Source organism: Chelonia mydas, chromosome 2 (assembly GCF_015237465.2).
Source record: "Chelonia mydas isolate rCheMyd1 chromosome 2, rCheMyd1.pri.v2, whole genome shotgun sequence".
Taxonomy (NCBI): Eukaryota; Metazoa; Chordata; order Testudines; family Cheloniidae; genus Chelonia; species Chelonia mydas.
In genome coordinates this window covers 254,890,702-254,912,671 of record NC_057850.1, presented here as the reverse complement: position 1 = coordinate 254,912,671, position 21,970 = coordinate 254,890,702, and the positions used below count along the sequence as shown (strand labels likewise).

The following is a 21,970-nucleotide window of genomic DNA, read 5'->3' as shown; positions in this document are numbered from 1 at the left end:
CTACAGTGTCTGACCCAGCTGCCCCACTTAAAACCTAAGGGCCACCCACTGATGTGCATTTCTGTACGGTTTTGCTTGCAGATTCAGACAGTGGCATGTGGCATTAGCATGATACTAGCAATAAACAAGCCTCAGGCGACATGGGGAAGGGTGCTTCTTCATAAGCAGTTCCAAGCCTTTAGATCAAGTTTTCCATCTCAGTTGAGAATTAAGATCAGATGCTTAACATGGGCAGGGAGGGTTGAAAAATGGTTTCCTCCCCCTGTGTTTATACATCACTATTACTATGAGGGGGAGGGAGAGGGAGCACAAACGTGAATGCCTGCTCCCCACATTGGATCTGACTGGTGAGATTCTGTCACTCCATTTAAGAGCCATAGTTAGCTCTGCTGGCTTGTACCACACTAAATTGGAGCAGAATATAAGGTGATCTATGGAGTCTTTCATGAGACTCATGTTCACTAGGGGTCTCATGCAAAGCACACTCAAGTGAATGGGAGCTTTTCAAGTGACTTTGGGGTCAGTCCCTAAAAGTCCCAAGGTTGGTTGGTGTCATCTCCATTCAGGAGGAGACAGCCTCACTTACTGCACTGTGACAATAGCTAAAGATGCCTATGCTGAGAGCTGTAGATTTAAAGGCTAAGAGGGACCATTATGATGTGGCACGACCAAGCCCACAACTTCAGCCAGCAATTCCTGCCTCAAGTTCAGTAACTGAATTCACCCCATCCTTTGGGAAGCTGCTACAGTGTTAATTACCCACACTGAAAAGTCTGCACTGTATTTCCAATTTGGCTGGCAGGTGAAGCCATCCATCCATCGGCTCTTATGTCTTTGTCTGCTAGGTTAGAGCATCCTCAAGTTTGAGGAGGTCTTCTCCCTGCATAGATACTGTCTGGACTGATCGACTCACCTTTTAACCTTCTCTGATGATTGCAGAAGCTTGAGCTCTTAGTCTGGAAAATGCCCCCCTACACAACTATGAATCTTGTGCGCTACTCTTCCCTGACCCTTTCCCTATTTAAACATCCTATTTAGAGTAGATGTCAGGACTGCACAGAGATTGTAGTAGTGGAATCCTCCATTCCATGTATGATGGGAATCTCACCTCTTCATGCTTAGTACTCCAAGTTATACAGCCAAGTACTGTAACAGCCCTTTTGGCCAAAGCATTGCACTGGGAGTTTGATCAATGCACTTCTACCCCAGTTGCTTTTCCAGTCTCACCATCTCCTCAAATACGGGAGAAAGAAATCTATCCTAGAAGTATCCCCAATTTTCCTCCCTTCTGCCCTAAAAGGATCTCACTGATGTTGGTTAGCCCAGCAGAGCATCCTGTGCTACAAAATGTTTTCCTTGAGCTAGCAATGAACTGATGGGAATGGGAGGGGGACAAGCAAATGTTGACATGACCTAGAGTCTGGCGCGATACATTCAGACTGGGGAACTATCAGGTTTGTCTTTGTTCAGTTTAAGCCCCTTCTGTTCACAGCCCCACCAACCCACCCTGCAACTGAATTCAATTACCAGCCACTGAATAAGATTTAGGCAACTTGGTTATGCGGTGATAAAGCATGAGCCCTTTAATAATTACACACATGAGCTTTCTGAATTGGGTTGTAAGGCTGCAAACTGGACTTCCTTTAATTGTGATTAGCAGCTTCCAAAAAGCAAGTTAATCATTGACCTGGCCCACCAACAGGAGATCAGAGTCCTAAAGATATCAAGTGTCAAGTTCTGCATAGCCAGTTCCATGAAAGAAAAGACCCTGCCGAGTCAGACACTAAACTCCTCAGAGCTGATGATCTCCTCCATAAGGAGTGTAGGACAGTTGCACCTAGAAGCCCCAGCCAAGGTTGGTGCCTGGTTGTACTAGATGCTGTAAGCAAGGTTACCTACTCAAGTGCTGAAATTCAGGGTAAGAGGAAAAAGCATTAGCCCCATTTACAGAAGGGAAATTGAGGCAATAAAAAAGTGGTAGATCCAGGAATTGAATCCAGGCCTCCTGAAGTGCAGGGCCATCCTTCCTCTCCCAAGACTGTAGGGCAACCTTTCCCAGATCTCCTTGCATGCTGCTGGCAGAGGGAGCTGATAGATCCCAGGAAGTTAAGCACCCACATGTGGATTTGTGCATCCAGGTCTGAAAGCACTGGCCTTCACGCTCTGCTGTGGCAACAGCAAGTCTATTAAGGTCAGACTGCATCAGGTATATGGGCAAGAGCTGCCCTCCAAGCCTGGGGTGAGAAGGGGCCAGAATTTACCAGTGTACACTGCCAAAGAGCCACAGGAGTAGGTCAGCAGCCCCTCACCCCAATCAGCTCCACCTTCAGGGCACTTTGCAAATGCAGTCCAGTACTCCTGTTAGGTAGGCTAAAATGTAAATGCTTCCATCTTCATCATCTGCTCCTGTGTAAGTGGTTCCCTCTGCAGGGGAGGGGGGTCGTTAAAAGCAGCTTCTTGAATTCACCCAGGTCAAGGCCTACAATTTGGAAACTGGAGATCACGGTTTGTTGATCATATCCATAAAAAAAAGCCCACACATGCACCTCACTCATTTTAAAGGGGGTGAAGAAACTACTATTCCAGCTCAGGACCATACCAAATGCTTCCTCACATTTACTCCCATGAAGTACGAGAAGAAAGGCAAAGTCTTGAAACGATGTCCCATGCAGTAAAGGGACTAGAGAATCTCTCACCCTTTCCCAGTTCCCTCTTGTACTACTTTTGAGTGTTGTCCTTGTTTGGATTCCAAGACCACACATTTGGGTCTGGAGGATTGAGACCTCTGTATGGACCACTGGGGCCATTAAAGAGTGCCATAGGAGCGTTAAACAGCATTGAGGGGTGTTAGACCCACATTCCTGGCCAGATTCCAATTTGGGGAATTACATTCTGCCTATATAAATTCCAGCTGTAGTTTCAACTGGATGCAGTATTCCTCACTTGCCATCATAGCTCATTTTTCTAAACAGCTGCTGTGTTTCACTCTGGAGAAAGATGAAAGAGCCTATGGTACTTGTCAAAAGTACAGGCCTGAGTGAGTTATAACTAGTCCATAGTCTATACCACAGTTCAAGAACCTGCAGCATAGGTAACACCTTGAGTCTGTGCACCACTTTCCCTAGATCACACCACCATCCAATGTCAGCTACAGAAATTCCCTAAATGGAAAGGTAATATTAGGATATTTAGAGTATGTGTACATTGACTTTGGCAACTGGTGACAAAGAAATAGAATCCTTAGTTTTGTTTATTACCCAAGGTGCTATAATGGACAGAAGTATGCAGGTATCCAGACAGTCTCATGACTTCTGTGGGACCACTTGGTAAGACAATACCCAAACTAAAGGGCAAGCGTTTCTTGGCCTGCCAGGACAGAAATGCTTTTGGACCAGTAAGTAGTTCTGAACATTGGAGTGAACCGGGGCAGGGGAAATCACTCCACATTGCAGATGCAGGAGAAGCACCAAAGGTGGGTGTAGGACATCCCCTGGGATGTGGAAGGAGAGTCAACCTGCATCTGGGGCCAGAGAAGGCATTCCTGAGCAGCAAGTGCGTGTAGCGCTGGCCTGTGACCCAGCCAGCCTGCCCTGACCCCAGAGGTAGCTATAGCAATCCATGTGTAGAGTACAGGTCAGTGAGGTTTACGAAGAACATTGGGGTCTGTCAAGATGGACACCACTAACACAACTGTTATAGAATGTTATTACCTTGCCTTGTCAAGTGTTTGCAGTGGGACAGATCTGACGACAGACTATTGGCAGAAAAACCCTAGCTGATCTCAGAACCAAACACACACCAGGACCTAACAGCCACCTCTGCTTCCTACTCACTTGTAGTAGCGTGGCACACATGACTGGCCTTCATGATCGGTCACCCAAGCAGGACACTGCTAATCTCATCATCTGTTACTTCAGAGACCAATAATGCAAAGTCCACAGGGATTCCCTGAATGTTATCCTAACATCTGCCCTACAAAGAAAAGTGGAGGAGCAAAATAACCCAAAGCTTTTAAGCGACAAGAAAAATGGAGAAGGAAATGAAGTGCAATGCTTTCTTGGGGATTTTTCTTTTAGCTTTGGGCTGCTCCAAGATACCCCCCTCAATTATCAAAAGATATTTTTGAGAAAAGTTTGGCACATCCTATGCAGCTGGTCTAAGTGCTTTTAGTATTTTGGAAGCAAACATCTTTAACAACTACTCACGGAAGAGAAAAAGCCGATCTGTAGGAGATGCCTTCATATGGCATGCAGCACTGTTTGTAGTTGTGTTCTGCCTTACGATGCCCTTTACCCTAGCAGTTGTGTTGTCCTTTCCTCAAGGCGTGTCCCAAATCACTGAAAATCTAGGTTCTTAAGAAAAGAAGGCCTGCCTCACATTAGTGGAGAAAGCCTGTTGTCAGTTCAGTTTGGGAGACTCAAGTACTACAGTGATTGAGGCCAATTAAGAGCCTAGATTGATTTAGTAGGTCACCTAGTCTACGATTGTTTCCTACAGCATGTTCTCTAGACCAGGGGTTCACAACCTTTTCCTTTCTGAGGCCCCCACAACATGCCATAAAAACTCCATGGCCCACCTGTGCCGCGATAACTGGTGTTCTGCATATAGAAGCCAGGGCTGGCGTTAGGGGGTAGCAAGCAGGGCAGTTGCCTGGGACCCCATGCCACAGGGGTCCCCTAGGCAGCTAAGTTTCTCAGGCTTTGGCTTCAGTCCCAGAGGAAAGGGCTCAGGACCCCGGCTTCAGACCCATGTGGTGGGACTTCAGCTTTCTGCCCTGGACCCCAGCAAGTCTAACACTGGCCCTGCTTGGCAGACGCTCTGAAACCTGCTCACAGCCCCCCAGGAGTCCACTGACCACTGGTTGAGAACCACTGCTCTAGACTTCATGAGGTCAGTCATACAGACACAAGGGAGAAAGATTCTCCCCCCACACACACACTTCCCTTGGCAGATTCCTCTTCTGTCATCACAGGTCTTTCTCCCCTACCCCAGTGTTCATAGAACCATAGGACTGGAAGGGACCTCAAGAGGTCATCTACTCCAGTCCCCTGCTCTCATGGCACGACTAAGTATTATCTAGACCACCCATGACAGGTGTTTGTCTAACCTGTTCTTAAGAGCCTCCAGTGAGATTCCACAACCTCCCTAAGCAATTTGTTCCAGTGCTTCATCACCCCGACAGTTGGGAAGTTTTTCCTAAAGTCCAACCAAAACCTCCCTTGCTGCAATTTAAGTCCATTGCTTCTTGTCCTATCCTCAGACATTAAGAAGAACAATTTTTCACTCATCTCCTTGGAGCAGCCTTTTATGTCCTTGAAAAGGCACTATCATGCCCCCCCCCTCAGTCTTCTCTGCTCTGGACTAAAACCCATTTTTTCCAATCTTTCCTTGGGGGGGGTTCACGTTTTCTAGACCTTTAATCATTTTTGTTCTTCTCTGGACTTCCTCCAGTTTGTCCACATCTTTCCTGAAATGTGGCACCGAAAACTGGACACAATACTCTAATCTGTGCTGATAAGGCCTCAGCTAGAGTATTCCATTTAAATACACTTTAGTACTCTTGGAATAAGCTTGTTAGGCTTCCTTGGGCCACCACCATATATTCTTTCCATCTCTAGTGTCTGAATTCAGACTTGTTGGGGCACCACACCATCACCAACAACATTTGTAACCAGTCACTTCCAATCTATTACTCTAAGCACATCCGTTGACAAAACACCTGCTTCTCCTCCCCCAAGTGGAAGAAGAGACTTAGGATTAAACAGACAGGAGTCATGAGATCCAAGTTCCAATCTGCTACAGATCTGTAGTCCAACGTCAGGCAAAACAGCTTATGCCTTTTCCTTCTGTTACAGGATAATGTTGACCTGCCTTTGTAAAGCTCTTTGAGTTTCATGAACAGAACATGGTATAACCGGAGGACTACAAACACGGTCTTGTGTGATTCTAGCAATTGAGAGTCTTCTACAATACAGAATGTACACAAAGCAAGGAACTTTGATGAACTAAGATCAGGAAAAAACAGGCTATATTTTCTCCCTCCTTCACCACTTTTCAAGTACTCTACAATTCCCAGTGGATTGGGATCGAGAGGGGCCTTCAGGAATCCAGAGAAGAAAATTAAGGAGCCCCCCCCCCCCCCCTTGTGTTCATACCATCAACCTGAATTCTACATTCTAGAGGACACTCTTCAGCCTTGCTAGACCATCCTGCTACTTCTGCAGTCTCTCCTTTGCAGGCGAGCAGACACCAGCGCTACTGCCCGCTGACACAATCTCGTTAACATGTAACCATGCACAATTTGTCCCAGTGGCACTAATTACTGGGTAGGCCACCCATTTGGAAACACCGAATTCTTTCCCTGAAACGATTCGTTTGGGTGGAATGCAGGGGAGGGGGGGGGAAGAAGAGAGGAAGAGGGAAGAGAAGGCATCATCCACAGCTGTCTCAATTCCTTTTCGGACTGCGGAACGGAGCAGCCAAGTTGGGAGCTCCAGGGTGACATCTGTTTAACACGGCCTCCTGCAGTTTACCCCTCTCTGCATGGAGACTTTAAAGAATCACTGCTGAGATGTTTATGTCTCCTAGGAAAGGCTCCACAAAGAAGTGAAGTTAGTTTTAACAGCCAAAAGAGAAGCATTGCCACTTAGGGGTGGGTGCTGGAGGCCAAGCTAGAGTCACACTAGACATCCTGGTGCTTTAAAAGCAGGTGCTGACAACAAGATGAGGCAGATTCTGCTCTGGTGTAAATCCCAAGTATGCTGAAAGAGGGTATATGTTGGTTAATCCGGTAGAGATCTAGGAGCAGAATTTGACTCAGCATTTCCCTGGAGATTAGGTCCTTAGTGCAGTTTTCACTTTAGTCTCATACCTAAGCGAAGAATCTCACAGGAGACCTTTGCAAGGGAGGTGATCAGCTTTCCGACTCGGGCCAAGGGGAGTCAAACACAGCCCATGCTACCTGGCAGGGGCAAATTGATCACATTCATGTTTGTCAGAGCCACCCAGCGCCCTGTGGGGTGTCTTTTCACCCTGATTCTGGCTTGTAAAGCAGAAGCTCTTCCATTTGCAACTTTAGGGGTGCCCATACTAAAGAGTGCAGCACACCCAAGTACACCTTCCATGCACACTCTGTAAATCACGTATTGTTGTGGATTAACAAGGACCATGAACCCAGTTATTGAATATTCTTCTGTGTGTGAGAAGGCTCAGTGAGCATGATCTCTGCTTTAGTCCTCTTAAAGAACAAGGTATTAGCAGCAGATGCTAATCATTTGCAGGGCTCTAACCAAACAGAAAAGATGCTTAATTAACATAAGCAAACTTCATTTTGCACAGCAAAATGGGATGCTCACCTAGCAGGTGGAACAGCCGGCATTTCCTCCCCAACCTACCCCACAAGATGCTTAAGAATAATCAAGCCCAGTCTGGAGAATTCAAGTAGCAACACAAACAGCCCCTCTGCTCAGCAATGCAAGAAATTCCCCGAGACCAAGAAGGGAATCTGGAATTAAGTCAGGTGCAATGTTCACTGTGCCCTTCTCTTGACCCAGACTATTAGTTTTGAAGTGCCTATAATCTAAACTGGCCATTGGAGGCAGGCTTTAGGAAAGGCTACTCCTAACAGCTGCAATAGACTACCTGTTCGACTACAGCATTAGCACGGCATGGTTTAAACGGATCTCGGAACAATCCCCAGTCAGCACAGAGATTAGAGCCAGACTGCAAATGCTTAGCGTTGTCTGATATTTTAGATGCTGTGTGATGTAGTTTGCAGAAGGCACAAACTTCAGTGTGCTCGTGGGACTGCAGGACCCTTACCACGAAACCATCACAAAAGGAGAGGGCCTACCTCACGAAGCTAGCCCCGGAGCAAAAAGTTAAACAGCACGGGTTTGGGAAGGGAGCAGGCAAGCAGTGTTTTGAGAAGTCTGCCAGACCACAGAGCAAGACAATAGACATGTCTTACTGGAAGAAGACATCTCAGCTCCATTAGGAAACCACTCACTGGGGACTGTGTAGCTCAAGGTGATGGAGTATACAAACCCCAGAGACAGAAGCTAGATTCACTATTAGATTTCCATGTTGGTTTAGTGGACTGGCTCTCCTGATTGCACTCCATCCTGCTCCCTCTACCCATTGCAAGCGGATCCCATTTCAAAACAAATTCTTTGAAAAGAGACAAGAAATAACCCCACAATGCTTCCCCCAGCCACTGGCAGGGGCACTACACCAGGATTAACAGAGCATAAAAGACTTAAACTGCCCCGACCGCTTCAGTGTCTGAATTCAAATTTCTCTACCGAGACCAGTTGATCTTGCCACTGTGAGGTTTTAGCCCAGTGACTGACATGGGAAAATTATAGAGAGATCTATTGCTAAAAGGGAAAGCCAGGTCTTCAGGAGGACGCAGAGGTAAAGCAGGAGAAGAAAGCAGATGGGGGGGGTGGAGGAGGGAAGTGTACTTTTTCCTCCTTACATATATGATTAGCTTTAGACCCCAATTCAGAGTATTGAGAGAATGGATCCTCCCAGAGAAGACCCCCCCCCCAAAGCAAGCTTTCCCATGAAAATATTTAATTTTCTTTGAGAACAGGATACACCTGCAAGCCTCCGCCAGTCAATGCCCCTCCAACTCCACAGGCTCCATTCATGGGTTGACGGAACCCTCTGCTGGTGCAACCGTGAAACTGCACGCAAAGCACCCTCTTCAAAACTTGGGGAAGGCGTGACAGGTGACAAGAGCAGGGAAGTCGGGGGGGTCCACCCATGCTAGCCGCACACCAAATCCACACTGCAAGAGAGGGGGCCAAGAGGCGCCATGTAGCCAAGGAAAAGGTGTATTCCAGGAGAGCTTGCTGTTGTTACAGGGGAATCTGCAGAACAGGAACCAGTCTTCAGCTTTGTAAGCGCTAAGCCACCTAAGCTGCATGCAAGACCAGTGAAAGCTGCAAACCTCCAACCAAACCCCCCACACTTCACGTCTCACTGTTCTTTAACCTGCAGACTAGAAAGGGGTTTGCTAGCACTAGCAAGCTTACTGGTCTTTGGTATACACGCACCAATCAGAGTGCAATTGTCACTCCACTTCCTTTAAGAGAGAAAGCTGCGAAATTAGACCCAGAATCGCTGAACCAGACCAATCTGGGGTGTTCCAGCCGGAAACAAATACCAATTCAAAAGCTACATTTAAAAACCCACATGAACACTTCGAGACTAGAGAGTCTTGAGATACAGGAAGAAAAACTTGTTCTTTGATTTCCTGCCCCAGAAAGCACAAGTTACAGGAGGTCCATAATAGCAATGATCTCTGACACTTTCACCAGAACAGCGAGCCAGGAAAAAAAAAAAAAACAATTAGAGCGAGTTATTTTTCTATAAAACAGTTTGTAAACATCTGGATTTTGCCAGTGTGTTTTATGGTCATTAACTTGGTGGGGAGGGGAAAAGAACAGAGGAGCTTTTATCCCTTAAGGGGGCTTCCCATGATGTACTGCAAGTTTAGACAACTGAAAACAAAACCACACCTCGCTGAGTGTGCAAATCCCTTCTCCATCCTCTAGATCCCAAAGCAAATCGCTCCCTCTCACACACAGAGAGAGAGAGTTTTCCCGGCTACTGCCAATTTTTGGAAGTCACGTTTTGTTTGTGAAACTAAAGAGTAACTTGATTTCAAAGCTACGTGACCCCTAAACAGAAGAGCTCTGGAGACAGGAGCAGCTGGATCCCTAGGACAGACCCACCAACGTGCCTTTTGCCATTGTAGAAGTCGTGCCCTGAAGTTGCACTGTATGCAGAGAGGGAAGGGGGTGGGGGAGGGTGGACCACAAACATAAGCAAAATATCAGCTTGGAGACTGCACTGCTACCCACCACTAAACATTACAGGAAAGACAAAATGAGACTCCAGAATCAGCACTATTTATTTATTTATTTTTAAATAAACCCCAGTTCAAATGATCTCAGCCAGTCTGCCCAGGCTACAGGGAGAGATTCAAAGCAGACGCCAAATACAAGAGCCATGAATACAACTCAGTGCTGTAAAATTACTATGAGAAATGGGGAGGGGGGGGGGGAGGGAGAATCCCACTTAAACACAAACAAACAGCTCCCAAGCAACAACCTGCAGCTTCTAGACTCCCGGGGATTAATGACAACCTGGAAATGCAAGACGACGAGCAGCGTCCTGCGCCCGGTTTCCAGAGGCTTGACAACGAGCAAGGCTCCCGGAGCCGGGTGACTCCACCAGAAGCAGCCGATTGCGGGGTGAATTGTGGGGGGAGAGGCTGGGTCCGGTTTGTGTCCCTTCCCCACACCCCCGATTGCTCTCCCTGCTGTTCTGTGCCTACGCGGACACACTCCGCCGGCTCCCAGGGCTGGCCCCCGGCTCACCCCGGCCCACCCCGGCCAGCTGATGCCAGCTACAAGAGCTCGCAGGGTGGGTCAGCCACAGGACAGGGTTAGGGGAACTGGCTCCCAAACGCCTTCGCATCTCGCCTCAAGGGGAAGGCGCCCAGATGTGGGCTAGATCCCTGGCCTCGACCCACCCCAGGGGGCCAGGAAGGGGGTGTAGGGCGGGGGGGGGGGGGCATTGACACAGTCCTTGCACCAGGCAAGAGAAGGAGCATCCCCGCCCTGGAGGGGCAGAGACAGACACCTTGGCAACCCCCCCCCAGAGTACGACCGGCACAAGCCAAGCCCTTTGCAGCCAGCCCCAGCACGCCCAGGGCGGCGCGCCCCCAGCCTGGTCCAGGGGGCAGCTGCAGAGGGTGCGGGGGACTAGACCATGCAGGGAGGCGCCCCGGCTGACCGGCCCGGGGGAGGAGACGGGAGGGTCCCGGGGCGCCGCTGAGCTGGGGGGGGGGGGCGCAAGGTGCAGCGGGGGGAGCTCACGGGCTATTTGCGAGACGGTGGGTGCAGGGCTGCGAGCGCCAGGGGCACCGAAAGGGTGCAGGGGAGGGGCGGCGGAATGCAGCCTAGGGGGAAGGGGGGGCGCTGGCCTCACTGAGGTGAGGGTGCAGGTTGGAGCTGCCTTAGGGGGGAAGTGGGGGTGCAGGGCGCACTGAGGTTGGGGTGCAGGTTGGAGCTGCCTGGGGGGAAGCGGGGGTGCAGGGAGCGCGGAAGTGGCGGAAGCTACATGGGGGTGCCGGATGAGCTGCCTTGGGGAAGTGGGGGTGCAGGGGGAGCGGAGGTGGGGTGCCGGATGAAGCTGCCTTGGGGGGAAGCGGGGGTGCAGGGGGAGCTGTCCTGGGGAGCGGGGGTGCAGGGGGAGCCGGATGAAGCTGTCCTGAGGAAAACGGGGTGCAGGGGGAGCGGAGGTGGGGTGCCGGATGAAGCTGCCTTGGGGGGAAGCGGGGGTGCAGGGGGAGCCGGATGAAGCTGTCCTGGGGAAAACGGGGTGCAGGGGGAGCGGAGGTGGGGTGCCGGATGAAGCTGCCTTGGGGGGAAGCGGGGGTGCAGGGGGAGCCGGATGAAGCTGTCCTGGGGGAAGCGGGGGTGCAGGGGGAGCCGGATGAAGCTGTCCTGGGGGAAGCGGGGGTGCAGGGGGAGCCGGATGAAGCTGTCCTGGGGGAAGCGGGGGTGCAGGGGGAGCCGGATGAAGCTGTCCTGGGGGAAGCGGGGGTGCAGGGGGAGCCGGATGAAGCTGTCCTGGGGGAAGCGGGGGTGCAGGGGGAGCTGCCCTGGGGTGCCGGATGAAGCTGCCCTGGGGGAAGCGGGGGCGCGGCGTTGGGGCCGGGGCGCCCGGCGGACCTACCCGAAGTAGGCGGCGGAGGGTCCCGGGGCGCCGCCGAGCAGCACTAGGAGCGCGCAGGAGGAGAGCCATCCCAGAAGGAGGTGTCCATCCAGCATTTTGCTGCAGCGCTAGGGCTGATCATCTCGTTTCCCCGCAGAGCCCGATGAGGCTCCGGCTGCCCGAGCCGCCTTCTTATAGCCGGGGAGGCAGCGAGTGCCCAGCCGGGAGCGGGGCGGGGCCGCGGGGGCCGGCCCCGCCCACAGGCCACGCCCACGCGCCGTGCGGGCTCTGCGGGGAGGGGCGGGGACGACTGAGGAGGGGGCGGGGTTAGGGGCTCAGGCTCCGCCCCCAGCAGAGGCCGGCACATGGGAGTGTGAGGGGCGGGCTGGGAGCAGCTGCAACAGGGCAGGCGGGAGCTCCCAGGGAAAGAGGCCGGCAGATATAGCGGGCTGGGCGGGAGGGGAGTGATCGAGGCACGGAGTGTGTGTGTGTGTGTGTAAGGCAGAGACTGTGCGTGAGTGTGAGAATCAGTTGTGTGAGCGTGATTGTGCACATGAGCGTGAGAATGAGGAGCATGACTGCGATCGTGCGCATAAGCGTGAGAATTGTGTGCATGAGCGTGAGAATCAGCTGCATGAGCATGATTGTGCGCATGAGAGTGCGGAGTGTGCATCTATGCTTGAGTGTGACTGCAGGAGTGAGAGAGACATGTGAAAGCGTGACTGAGCGTGCATGATTGTGAGCATGAGCATGTGGAACTTGTGCAGGAGCTTCACTGTGCCTGTGTGTCTGTCGTGCCTGAATGAATGGGATATGTGAGTTTGTGGACATGCGAGTGTATACAGTGTGCATGAACCTCAGTATGAAGTGTGTGACTAAGTGAGAGTCAGAGGAAACGTGCATATGTGAATAAACATGAATGACCAGGAGTGTGTGGTGGATGAGTGTGAATGAGAGCCAAAGAATGAACACATGTATGTGAATGAATGTTTTGGTGTAGTAAGAAGTATAAAGTCCAGGGACATGGGGGTTATACTTCAATGGATTTATTTTTCCATGTGTAAAATGCACCTAGTGCAACCTCCAGGTGCATATGTTGTAAAAACTATCAAAATAAAATAATCATAAAATTGTTAACATGTCAATTAAAAAGAAATTCCTTGAGGCCAAAATAGAAAAATCTTTCTGGCATTCCCAACTTTTTTGGGCAGCGAGACCCATTTAACCAGACTAAAATCTTGATCCTATATCGATTCATAGAGTCCAAAGTCAGAAGGGACCATTGTGATCATCTAGTCTGACCTCCTGTATAACACAGGCCAGAGAACTTCCCCAAAACAATTCCTAGAGCAGATCATTTAGAAAAACATCCAAGCTTGATTTAAAAATGGCCAGTGATGGGGAATCTGCCACAACCCTAGGTCAATTGTGCCAGTGGTTCATTACTTTCACTGTTAAAAATGTACACCTTATTTCCAGTCTGAATTTGTCTATCTTCAACTTCCGGCTACTGGATTGTGTTATATCTTTCTCTGCTAGATTGAAGAGCCCATTATTAAATATTTGTTCCCCTTGTAGATACTAATAGACTAAAATCAAGTCACCTCTTAATCTTCTCTTTGTTATGCTAACTAGATTGAGCTCTTGGAGTCTATCACTATAAAGCATGTTTTCTAATCCTTTATTCATTCTGCAGGTCTTCTCTGAACCCTCTCCAATTTATCAACCTCCTTCTTGAATTGTGAGCACCAGAGCTGGGCACAATATTCCAGCAGCAGTCACACCAGTGCCAAATACAGAGGTAAAATAACCTCTCTACTCCTACTCAAGATTCTTCTGTATGTGCATCCCAGGATCACATTAGCTCCTTTGACCACAGAGTTACACTGGGAACTCATGTTCCACTGATTATCCACCATGAGCCCCAAAACCCCAAATCTTTTTCAGAGCCACTGCTTCCCAGGATAGAGTCCCCCAACCCTGTAAGTATGGACCTCATTCTTTGTACCTACATGTATGCATTTACATTTAGCTGTTTTAGAACGCATGTTGTTTGCTTTCTCCCAGTTTATCAAGTGATACAGATCGGACCTAGCCTCTTCATTATTTACCACTCCCCCAATTTTTGTGTCACCTGAAAACTTTACCACTTATGAATTTATGTTTATGAGTGTATGTGAGACAGCCTGCACACAAGTATGTGTATATGTGCACAAACTGCTATATAGTAAAGGAGCGGGAAACTTTCTAGGAAATTGTATAGCTCTACATTAAATACTTGCTGGGCCAGCTAATGCCCACCTCATATCCAGTAGTGTCGAGCAGTTTAACCAGCCCCTTCACTTCCAGAGTGCGGTTTGCAGTATTGTTAACCTGAAAAACAGAAGGCAGACAAAACTCCCAAACCCTGAGATTTATCTGTCATGAGATTTCTGAATTGGAACTTCATTGAGAAAAGTTTTGCTTCTTCTCCCATGCCGTGGGAGCATGTATGTTTCCGGTGGGGAGTGAGGGGCTCCCCACACAACTGCTGGCAAGGGGATTCCGCTCTGTCCCTTTCCCTCTCCTCTCATGCCTCAGCCACTCTCCGTGGGCAAATCCGGACCCCGAAGCCTGCACTGTATACCCTTGACCTTAGTTCTGCTCTGGAGTGCCCTTTGGGGGTGTTGCCATGAAGACAGGTGCTTTGAAGAGGGAGCTGGCAGAGTGTGAGCCTAGAGGGAACCATTTCCATGCAAACCACACATACTAACGGCCAGCCAAATCCTGCCTCCACAGGGACTCAAGAAGAGGGTTCTTAAAGAGCAAGCAGCTTCGACATAGCATTCACCACAGCAACCAAGCCTTGCCTCCATTTATAGCTCTTTGTAGGGCTCACATGATGGCTGCCATTTTGTACAACACACCAAGGACTGAACCAGGGACCTCCAGAGCTGAAAAAGCGAATCTCTACAGCTTGAGTTTAAGGGGTGGGGAGTACATTTCCAAGCTCCACCCACAAAATAAGATTCACCCCCCAGATACCACCTCCAGTAGATGATGCAGGTGTTCAGGCTATGATTATGCATGCTCTTGTATGGATTTTCAAACTATAATCCCCAATTCTCCTTCTTTACATGCTTGGATGAGCAATGAAATAGTTAATCCCTTAAGGGCCAACAATGTTAGCATCACATATCTGAGTTAGAACCCACTGAGATGAAGGGTGCCGATCACGCTTCTCAGCTACTGTTTCAGGTTCTTCAAACTCAGGCAGACGTCGCTGTGTCAGTTCCACGCAGCTCATGTTTTCAAGGCTCTTTCAGCAGCTAGATACTTTTTAGTACAATGAAATTAAATACTGGAGAATAAAAAGGCAATATGAAAAAGGTACCAGTATGCCAGATCAGCTGCATATAACCCATATTGTCTGTGGATCAGACACAGATGAGGACACGTAATATACTGGCCAAGATTACATACCTCCTCTGGACAAAGGAAGCTTGTCCCCAGCAGACAGGCTAGGTCAGAACCTCATCCACTCAGAGGTAGATAAGTGGGGAAAGTCTTCAGGGGCAATTTAATCCCAGGCCAGTCCCCTTGGCAGATTCAGGTGCTAATCAGGCTCACTCTCCCTTCCTATTGATTATACCTATTTGTCATTTCCACCTGGGAATCTACGCACACACACACCCCTTCCGGGTTTTGAGCTTTTCCTAACACCAGCCCAGCTTTGCAGATCTCAGCTAGTTTTCCAGTGACTTTCAGAGAAGATCAAGTTCAGACTGCATTTCACCTAGCTGGAGACATCACAGAGAGCAAAAAATATTTCCGACGTGTCATGGAACCTTCCATGGCCCAGGGTTCCATCTCCCCCGGTTAACTAAAGAAACTCAAGACAGCTGCCACCCAGCTGAACTCTACCCCGCTCCGGTTCTACCTGGACAAGTTCAGGGCAGCCCAGATTCCCCAGCCAATTGCAACGTGCAGAACCAAATGCAGAAGCAGGCAGCCGTTTCATTCTGGGCCCCAGCAGGGAGTTGTTTCTTAAGGAAAGCCAGTGCTGGTGGCACCCATAAGGGGTTGGGAAATACTGCATGAGCCTGCTGACCTCTCACCGTTTCAATGAGAGAGATCTGCACAAAATAGATGACATTTTAAAAACTACGAGTGGGGTTGCAAATGCCTCTTTGGGAGGGTTGGCACAAATCCTTCAACCGATGGACAAGATGCTTTAAAAACCACCCTCCATCTTTATCCCAAATAGGAGCAAGAATAAGGCAACAGGCTTGTGTGTTTGAGAGAGATTCTGATAGTGGAAAGGAATGATAATCTACATGGCCAGTCAGTGCAAATAGCAAGAGTGCTTGGAAAGGTGGAGTGGCCATAACATCTCACTGTTTCCTCGCTCTTGAAGCTGAGTAGGGAAATGAAGCTAATTCACTTTGAAGTCCAGACTGCACGTGATTCTTTTATGAATGAGACAACACAGGGCATTTTCAGGAGTTGCAAAACAGGGGCTGACAAGAAAATTTCTTCTTTTGGGAGGCAGATGAAAAGCACATGCAAGGTGTCTACAACTTTGCCCAAACTAATGTGTTTCCTGACTAAATACTCTGCTGAATGTTTAGGTGGTGGATGTGCATTGTTCTCATGATCATTTGCTAACCTAAGCCATCTATCGGATCCCTTTCCCTTATTAAAAAAGGAAGTATATAATGACTTCAATATAGCACATAACAGTGTTACAGCATTATATTTGGTGAGTCTAACCATGGACGAATACAGTTAGGGTGCATTGTATGCACCACACATATAGAGCATGAATGGTGCCATTCTGAAACAGACCTGTGGCTAGCCAGGATTTTCAAAGTATCACTGCCCTAGAAAGTTGCAGTCCAAAGCTAAATGCAGGTCTTCCTGTTCCCGGCTCAGCACCTATGGGACCCTCATTTGAGCAGGTCTGACATTCCACCCAGCAGGGGGCACCGCTGCATAGACATACCGCGCAGCATTAATAGAGGTGTTACCAGCCATTAAAACAACCAACAGCCATTTTTAAAAAGGCTTTTAATTGATCGTGTTTTGCAGAATTTCAGTGGGCACGCAATAGCTTGCCCAAAACGAATAGACTGAGCAAACAGCCACTCCGCATTTCAAGAAAGAGCATTTAAAAAAAACCAACCCACACACACTTACAACCACAGCTAAACCTGCGAGTAGTGCTGCTAGGGAATTATAAGATAAAGAGACAGTCCTTTATCATTGGAATAATGGACTGGAGCTGGAAGGCTCCGTGGAGAATGACTGGGGACCAAGGCATGGAACGTGGTCCACTCGCCAGTGGTAAATTCAGTTATTTGTAATGTGCTAGCTAGTGTGTGTGTGTGTGTGTATATACATGCTTCTGCCTGTCATATGACAATGGTGAAGACTCACAGAGTCACTTTCTTCTGACACTGAACAAGGAACTGTATTAGTAACAAGAAAACAGTCCTATCTGGGAAGCGACCCTGTTTCTAGTCTGCTTCAGTGTAGTTAGAGCTTCTGCCTAGAATCTTCCCCTACCCACCCCTTTGGTCTCACTTCCTACTTCACAGAGCACATATCTTATGGCCCTCCACTGGATGGAATGGCAGCTCTTTTCAATTGTTTGTGATTGCTGTTTAGAGGTCTGCCCCGAAGAGGATAAGCCATTGTCACATCTGCCCCTTGCAGGTCAGATTTCGCCTTCCAAAATGGGGGGGTGACCTTTGATCTCTGCAACCATGTCCTTACACAACAAGAGCAGCTGCTTCACATACCCTGTGCCTATAGGAGCCCCATTAGATCACAGGGAATGACCAGGGTGACTTCAAGTTTTCCCTCTCTGTGACTTGTGACTCAGCTCTCAGGCTCCTGGCTCAGCCAGTGCAGAGCCAGTCGCAGGATCGAAGCAATTTTTCTTTCCATCTTGTCTCTTTTACTAAATGAACCCTTGACTTGCTCTCTTTTACTGCATGAAACTTGAACTGGTCTACCATTTTTAAACATTAGCTTGAACTTCCATCCTTTTATTTTCACTTCCTGTTTCGTTCCTTTCCCCTTGGTTTATTTGTCATCGAGCTCCCCCAAAACATTCTCTCTTTCTGAAGGCATTTCCTGGCAGAAACCAAAGTGCCAACCACTCAGCTCTTACAAGTGGCCACTCAGCCAGAGCTCTGACAGCGTGAACCAAACCTCACTGATTCAATGACTACAGCTCAATGGGGGAGTGGGGGGGTTGAGTCATAGAAGTCAGAGCAAAGGGAAATACCTATGAGGTCACGTCGTTCATGCCCGGTTGCCAATCCAGTAAGATTTCCTACAGTATATTTAGCATTAGGTTCCAGTTTGCAATGACTTTAGCGGTGCGGTCTAGTGGGGGATGGAGAGGGGGCTTGTTATCCCAAGAAGCCCTGAGCTATCATTCCTGCCCTGACACAGATTCCCTCTGAGACAAATCACTCACACTTCCCTTCCTCAGTTTCCCCAGCTGGAAAATAGAGATCAGTTATCTACCTCAGAGAGCGTTCATGCTGTGTTTGAGGTGTCAATGAGCCCATACGTGCCAAATGAGTAATTATTTTAAAGTTATTAGTGTTTATTCCACAATCTAATGGAGCTCGTAGTTAGGAATTTTCTCCCTGATCTTCATCTTATATCTGTTTGCTTATTTTCACCCCGTGACGCCTGCTCATAACCCTGAACAATTGCTCCCTCCAGGGTGTTTCCACTATTCAAATATTCATAGACAGGTATTGATGGGGGAAAGGTTCTCTGTTCTTTTCCAGCAGCAATCAGCCAGATCTGCACAGCTAAGAATTTCCCCAGTGCAGGGAGCTCTGAGCTGGCGCAAAGCCAGCATATCACACTTCTGGGCTCCACCTCCCTGTATACGCACTCAGGGCCAAGGGTAGGGGGGTCTGAGGAGGGACCCGGTCAGAATGTGCTGTACTCCAGTTATACCCATCTGGTGTACTGTCCCTAAGGGACCATTGCCGGTGGGGGTAAATTAGAGTAGGAGCCAAGCTTTTCTAGCCTATGCCCAGGCTGAAGATGTTGCATATCTGCCCTGTGAATCAGGGAGCTGTAAATGGCTACCTCGCATCACCTTCCCCAGATGCTCCAACCTCTTCACTCCCCGCTCTCACTCCTCCCATTGAAATTCACCATCGTGCAGCACTTAAAACCCCCTCTTTTAAGGACTTTAAGTGGTGCATTGGGCTTTATGCAAGCCCTCCACACAGGAGCGAATGTCACCTTCTGTGCAAATTCCAGGATCCCCCACCCTCTTTTCGCCTGGGGAGGAGACCCCAGGGAACCCTGCCAAAGCCAATCCAGAAGGCACAGTCTGATCCTCCAGTTCTGTCAACCCAGCTTTTTGGCTTGTTCTTCTGCCTCTAGTAACAAGGCACAGAGCCTGAGCTGATCTCACCTGCACAGGTGTAAGTGAGTCTCCTGTAAGTGGGATCAGGCCTACCAGGTGTACATAACAGGGACAAAGCTACATGGAGTCTAAGTCGTTTTGCAAGGGCCTCATTCACACAACCTCAAAGCACCAGAGGTTTGACCATCCCTAATTTCTCTCTCCTTACCAGCCACACTCAGAGGGGGCTGACTCACCTCCTTGACCATCAACATGTGTTACAGCAGCTGTTACTGGGTGAATATTAGGATACATCCAAAGAGGCTTAACAACTGGGTGACACTCCTAAATGAGTGTCTGTTCCACAGTTGTTAAACCTCATTAAATGTTGCTGACAAGCAATCACTATTCCTCGTCACCATAATGGACTATCTCAGATCCCTTCCCAGTGTTGCAAGCTCTCTCCATTCTATCCCAAGTCTCCCGACCATTAGGGTTTTTCTTAAAGCCCCAGTTCCTGGAGTCAGAGAGTGAGGTGAGGTTTCCGGGTCTTTTTAGAGTCCGAAAGTTCCTATTCTCATGGTTGCAGAGAAAGGCTTGAAAATGTGAACCTGGAGGCAAGTAGAGAGAACCCAAAAGTTTTTAGGCTCATGATTTTTAAGCCAATCTCATTTTGGGGGGTGGGGGGTGATGGCCTGACTCATGGTTTGTGAACAGCTGTTTACAATGTTGTTTTCCAGATGTACCACAGAGAGGGACTGAGAGGGAGGTGTTACTGGATTCCCCAAAGAAGCTCTGGAATGGCTCACGCCTTGCATTCATGGAGTCTGGGGTGAGGGGAGTATGACCTTTGAGAATGCTCAGCTCCTCCATCCTGGTTTCTAACCTTTCATATCAGCTATATCCCGGGAAGGACAGTTCTCCACCTTAAGGACAGTCGTGTGCATCATGTGTCTTAAGATGAGACCATCAGCTTGAAAATTTATCAGTTGGGTTTTGGGCTTTTTTAATGAGTTCGGGGTCATCCTGCACCTTTCCCTGGGTGTACACAGGCTCCAAAGGAAGGAACACAAAATCCATCCCAAGGCTTAGCTGCTTCCAGGGGTCCTCCTCAAGGACTGCTCAGCTCACACCCTAGGTCCTCTCCTTCTAGAGAGCTATTCCCCATCTCCCTTATAGCCAAGTGGGGAAATGGAGCCATCTGCAATTGTGAGCCAGCAGTATACACTTAATGCTTCCCAGCAAGGTCAACACCTGCTGAAAGGGCAGGGAACCAGGCAAACACTGATGGCCTGTCAAATGTACAAAGTAAACAGGTAAAAAAAGTAGAGGATAGATTTTTTTCCTCTAATACCTTTCAGTTATTATAAGCCCTGATCTTACATGAGATCCCCTAGCATGGGCCCCTATGCTCCTGCAGCCACAATTCAGTCAATTGAACTTCACATTTGTACAGGAGTCTACGCTATCAAAGCCAGCTACAGGATCAGAGCCTTTTGCAGTCCTGGTAACAGCAGAAGGCAAGATATTTTGACACAGAAATCTGATTTTAGTTACTGTCTTGTTAACTATTATCACAGTGTATTACTATGGACCTTAGTTTACTAAAAGCGAACAGATTTTAAAGCTCTAGTTGACTTTTCGCCATTAGTCTGGTTTACACTAGGCATTCCAGAGTGCAGGTTGATCTGCAGTAATAACCCTAACAGTACTCTGCACCTATCTAGATCAAAGTGAATTACAAACCTGAACTTGTTTAGTCTGTGATGATCTCTAGCCAGTTTCACTTCTGATCCTTGTGACCTGCCACAAGCCGTTGTGTTTGGTCCCTGCAGGCTGCCGGGCTGTCCTCCCAGCCCAGCAAAGAACCAGTCTGTCCAGACCACTTCTTTAATGCCCCATCAGTTTTCAGTCAAACTCCAAAACAAAACAGTTCAACATGGATCCAACAGCTAAACAATTCTCCTGCCCCAGGGCTTCCTTGCCAGAGTCTCCATGGTTCTTAACAGCTCTTCCCCTCACTTGAGCTTTCAGCCTTTGCAGGAATCAGGTGCTCAGCACTTGACCCCTTGCAAACTAGCAGCCCCCAACCTATTCTTAACAGGGCTATCTACCTCTGAACAGGGCTGGCTGGCCCCAGGCTCCGAAAGCAGCCGAACATCCTGTTCCAGATGCATGTCGCACAGCACTGCAGCACATGCTCAGAGTTAAGCAGCTGCCTAAACACTTTACCGAACCCTGGCCCCTTCGGCCTGGATCCATGTCCCACAGAAGTCACCAGGAGTCTGTCCTTTGACTGTGGTGGACGATAGCGAGCTGATCCAAAGCCCGCTGCAGAGACCCCTGTTCACTTGGATGAGCTCAGAGAGGTCGTTTATTGATTTGGGCCCTGATCTTCCGAAGACTTATGCTCATACTTAACTCATGCCCCAGAGGGAATGAATAGAACAGGCAAACATCAAGTGACCCATGCCTGGGCGACGAGGAATGGATCACTTGATGATTCCCTGTTCTGTTCATTCTCTCTGGGGCAGCTGGCACTGGCCACTGTCGGAAGACGGGATACTGGGCTAGATGGACCTTCGGTCTGACCCAGTATGGCCGCTCTTATGGTCAAGCACCTGGGTAAGCCCAGTGAAGTCAGCGAGACTATGCCTGTCTTTAAAGTTCAATAAGTGCACAAGTCTTTGCAGGACTAGGGGGGTCTTAATTAGCACTTTCGATGGGCTCAAACCTTCAAACAGCCCTTATTAGACATAGGGAGTTAACTCCCATGGGAGTTAGGCACCTTAATACCTTTGAAAATCTAGCCCAGAATGCTTACTACTGTGATTAGCCTCATAGCAAGATAGGGTCCTGATTCGCTTTGTC

General features: G+C 48.8%; 1 protein-coding gene and 1 long non-coding RNA gene across 2 annotated transcripts in view; one reads left to right on the top strand and one right to left on the bottom strand.

Annotated features, from left to right (window-relative positions):
• WNT9A (Wnt family member 9A) overlaps positions 1–11,900 on the bottom strand; it is a 72,953-nt gene extending 61,053 nt beyond the window's left edge. The window contains exon 1 of the mRNA XM_037891249.2: positions 11,755–11,900. Within this exon, the coding sequence (XP_037747177.1) occupies positions 11,755–11,849 (95 nt within the window). The 5' untranslated portion in view covers positions 11,850–11,900. The remainder of the gene's footprint in view (positions 1–11,754) is intronic.
• Positions 11,901–19,527: 7,627 nt separating this feature from the next.
• LOC122464362 lies at positions 19,528–20,331 on the top strand. Its single transcript, XR_006288310.1, has 2 exons — positions 19,528–19,634; positions 19,840–20,331. It is a non-coding gene; the product is annotated as an uncharacterized LOC122464362 (long non-coding RNA).
• The last annotated feature ends 1,639 nt before the right edge of the window (positions 20,332–21,970 follow it).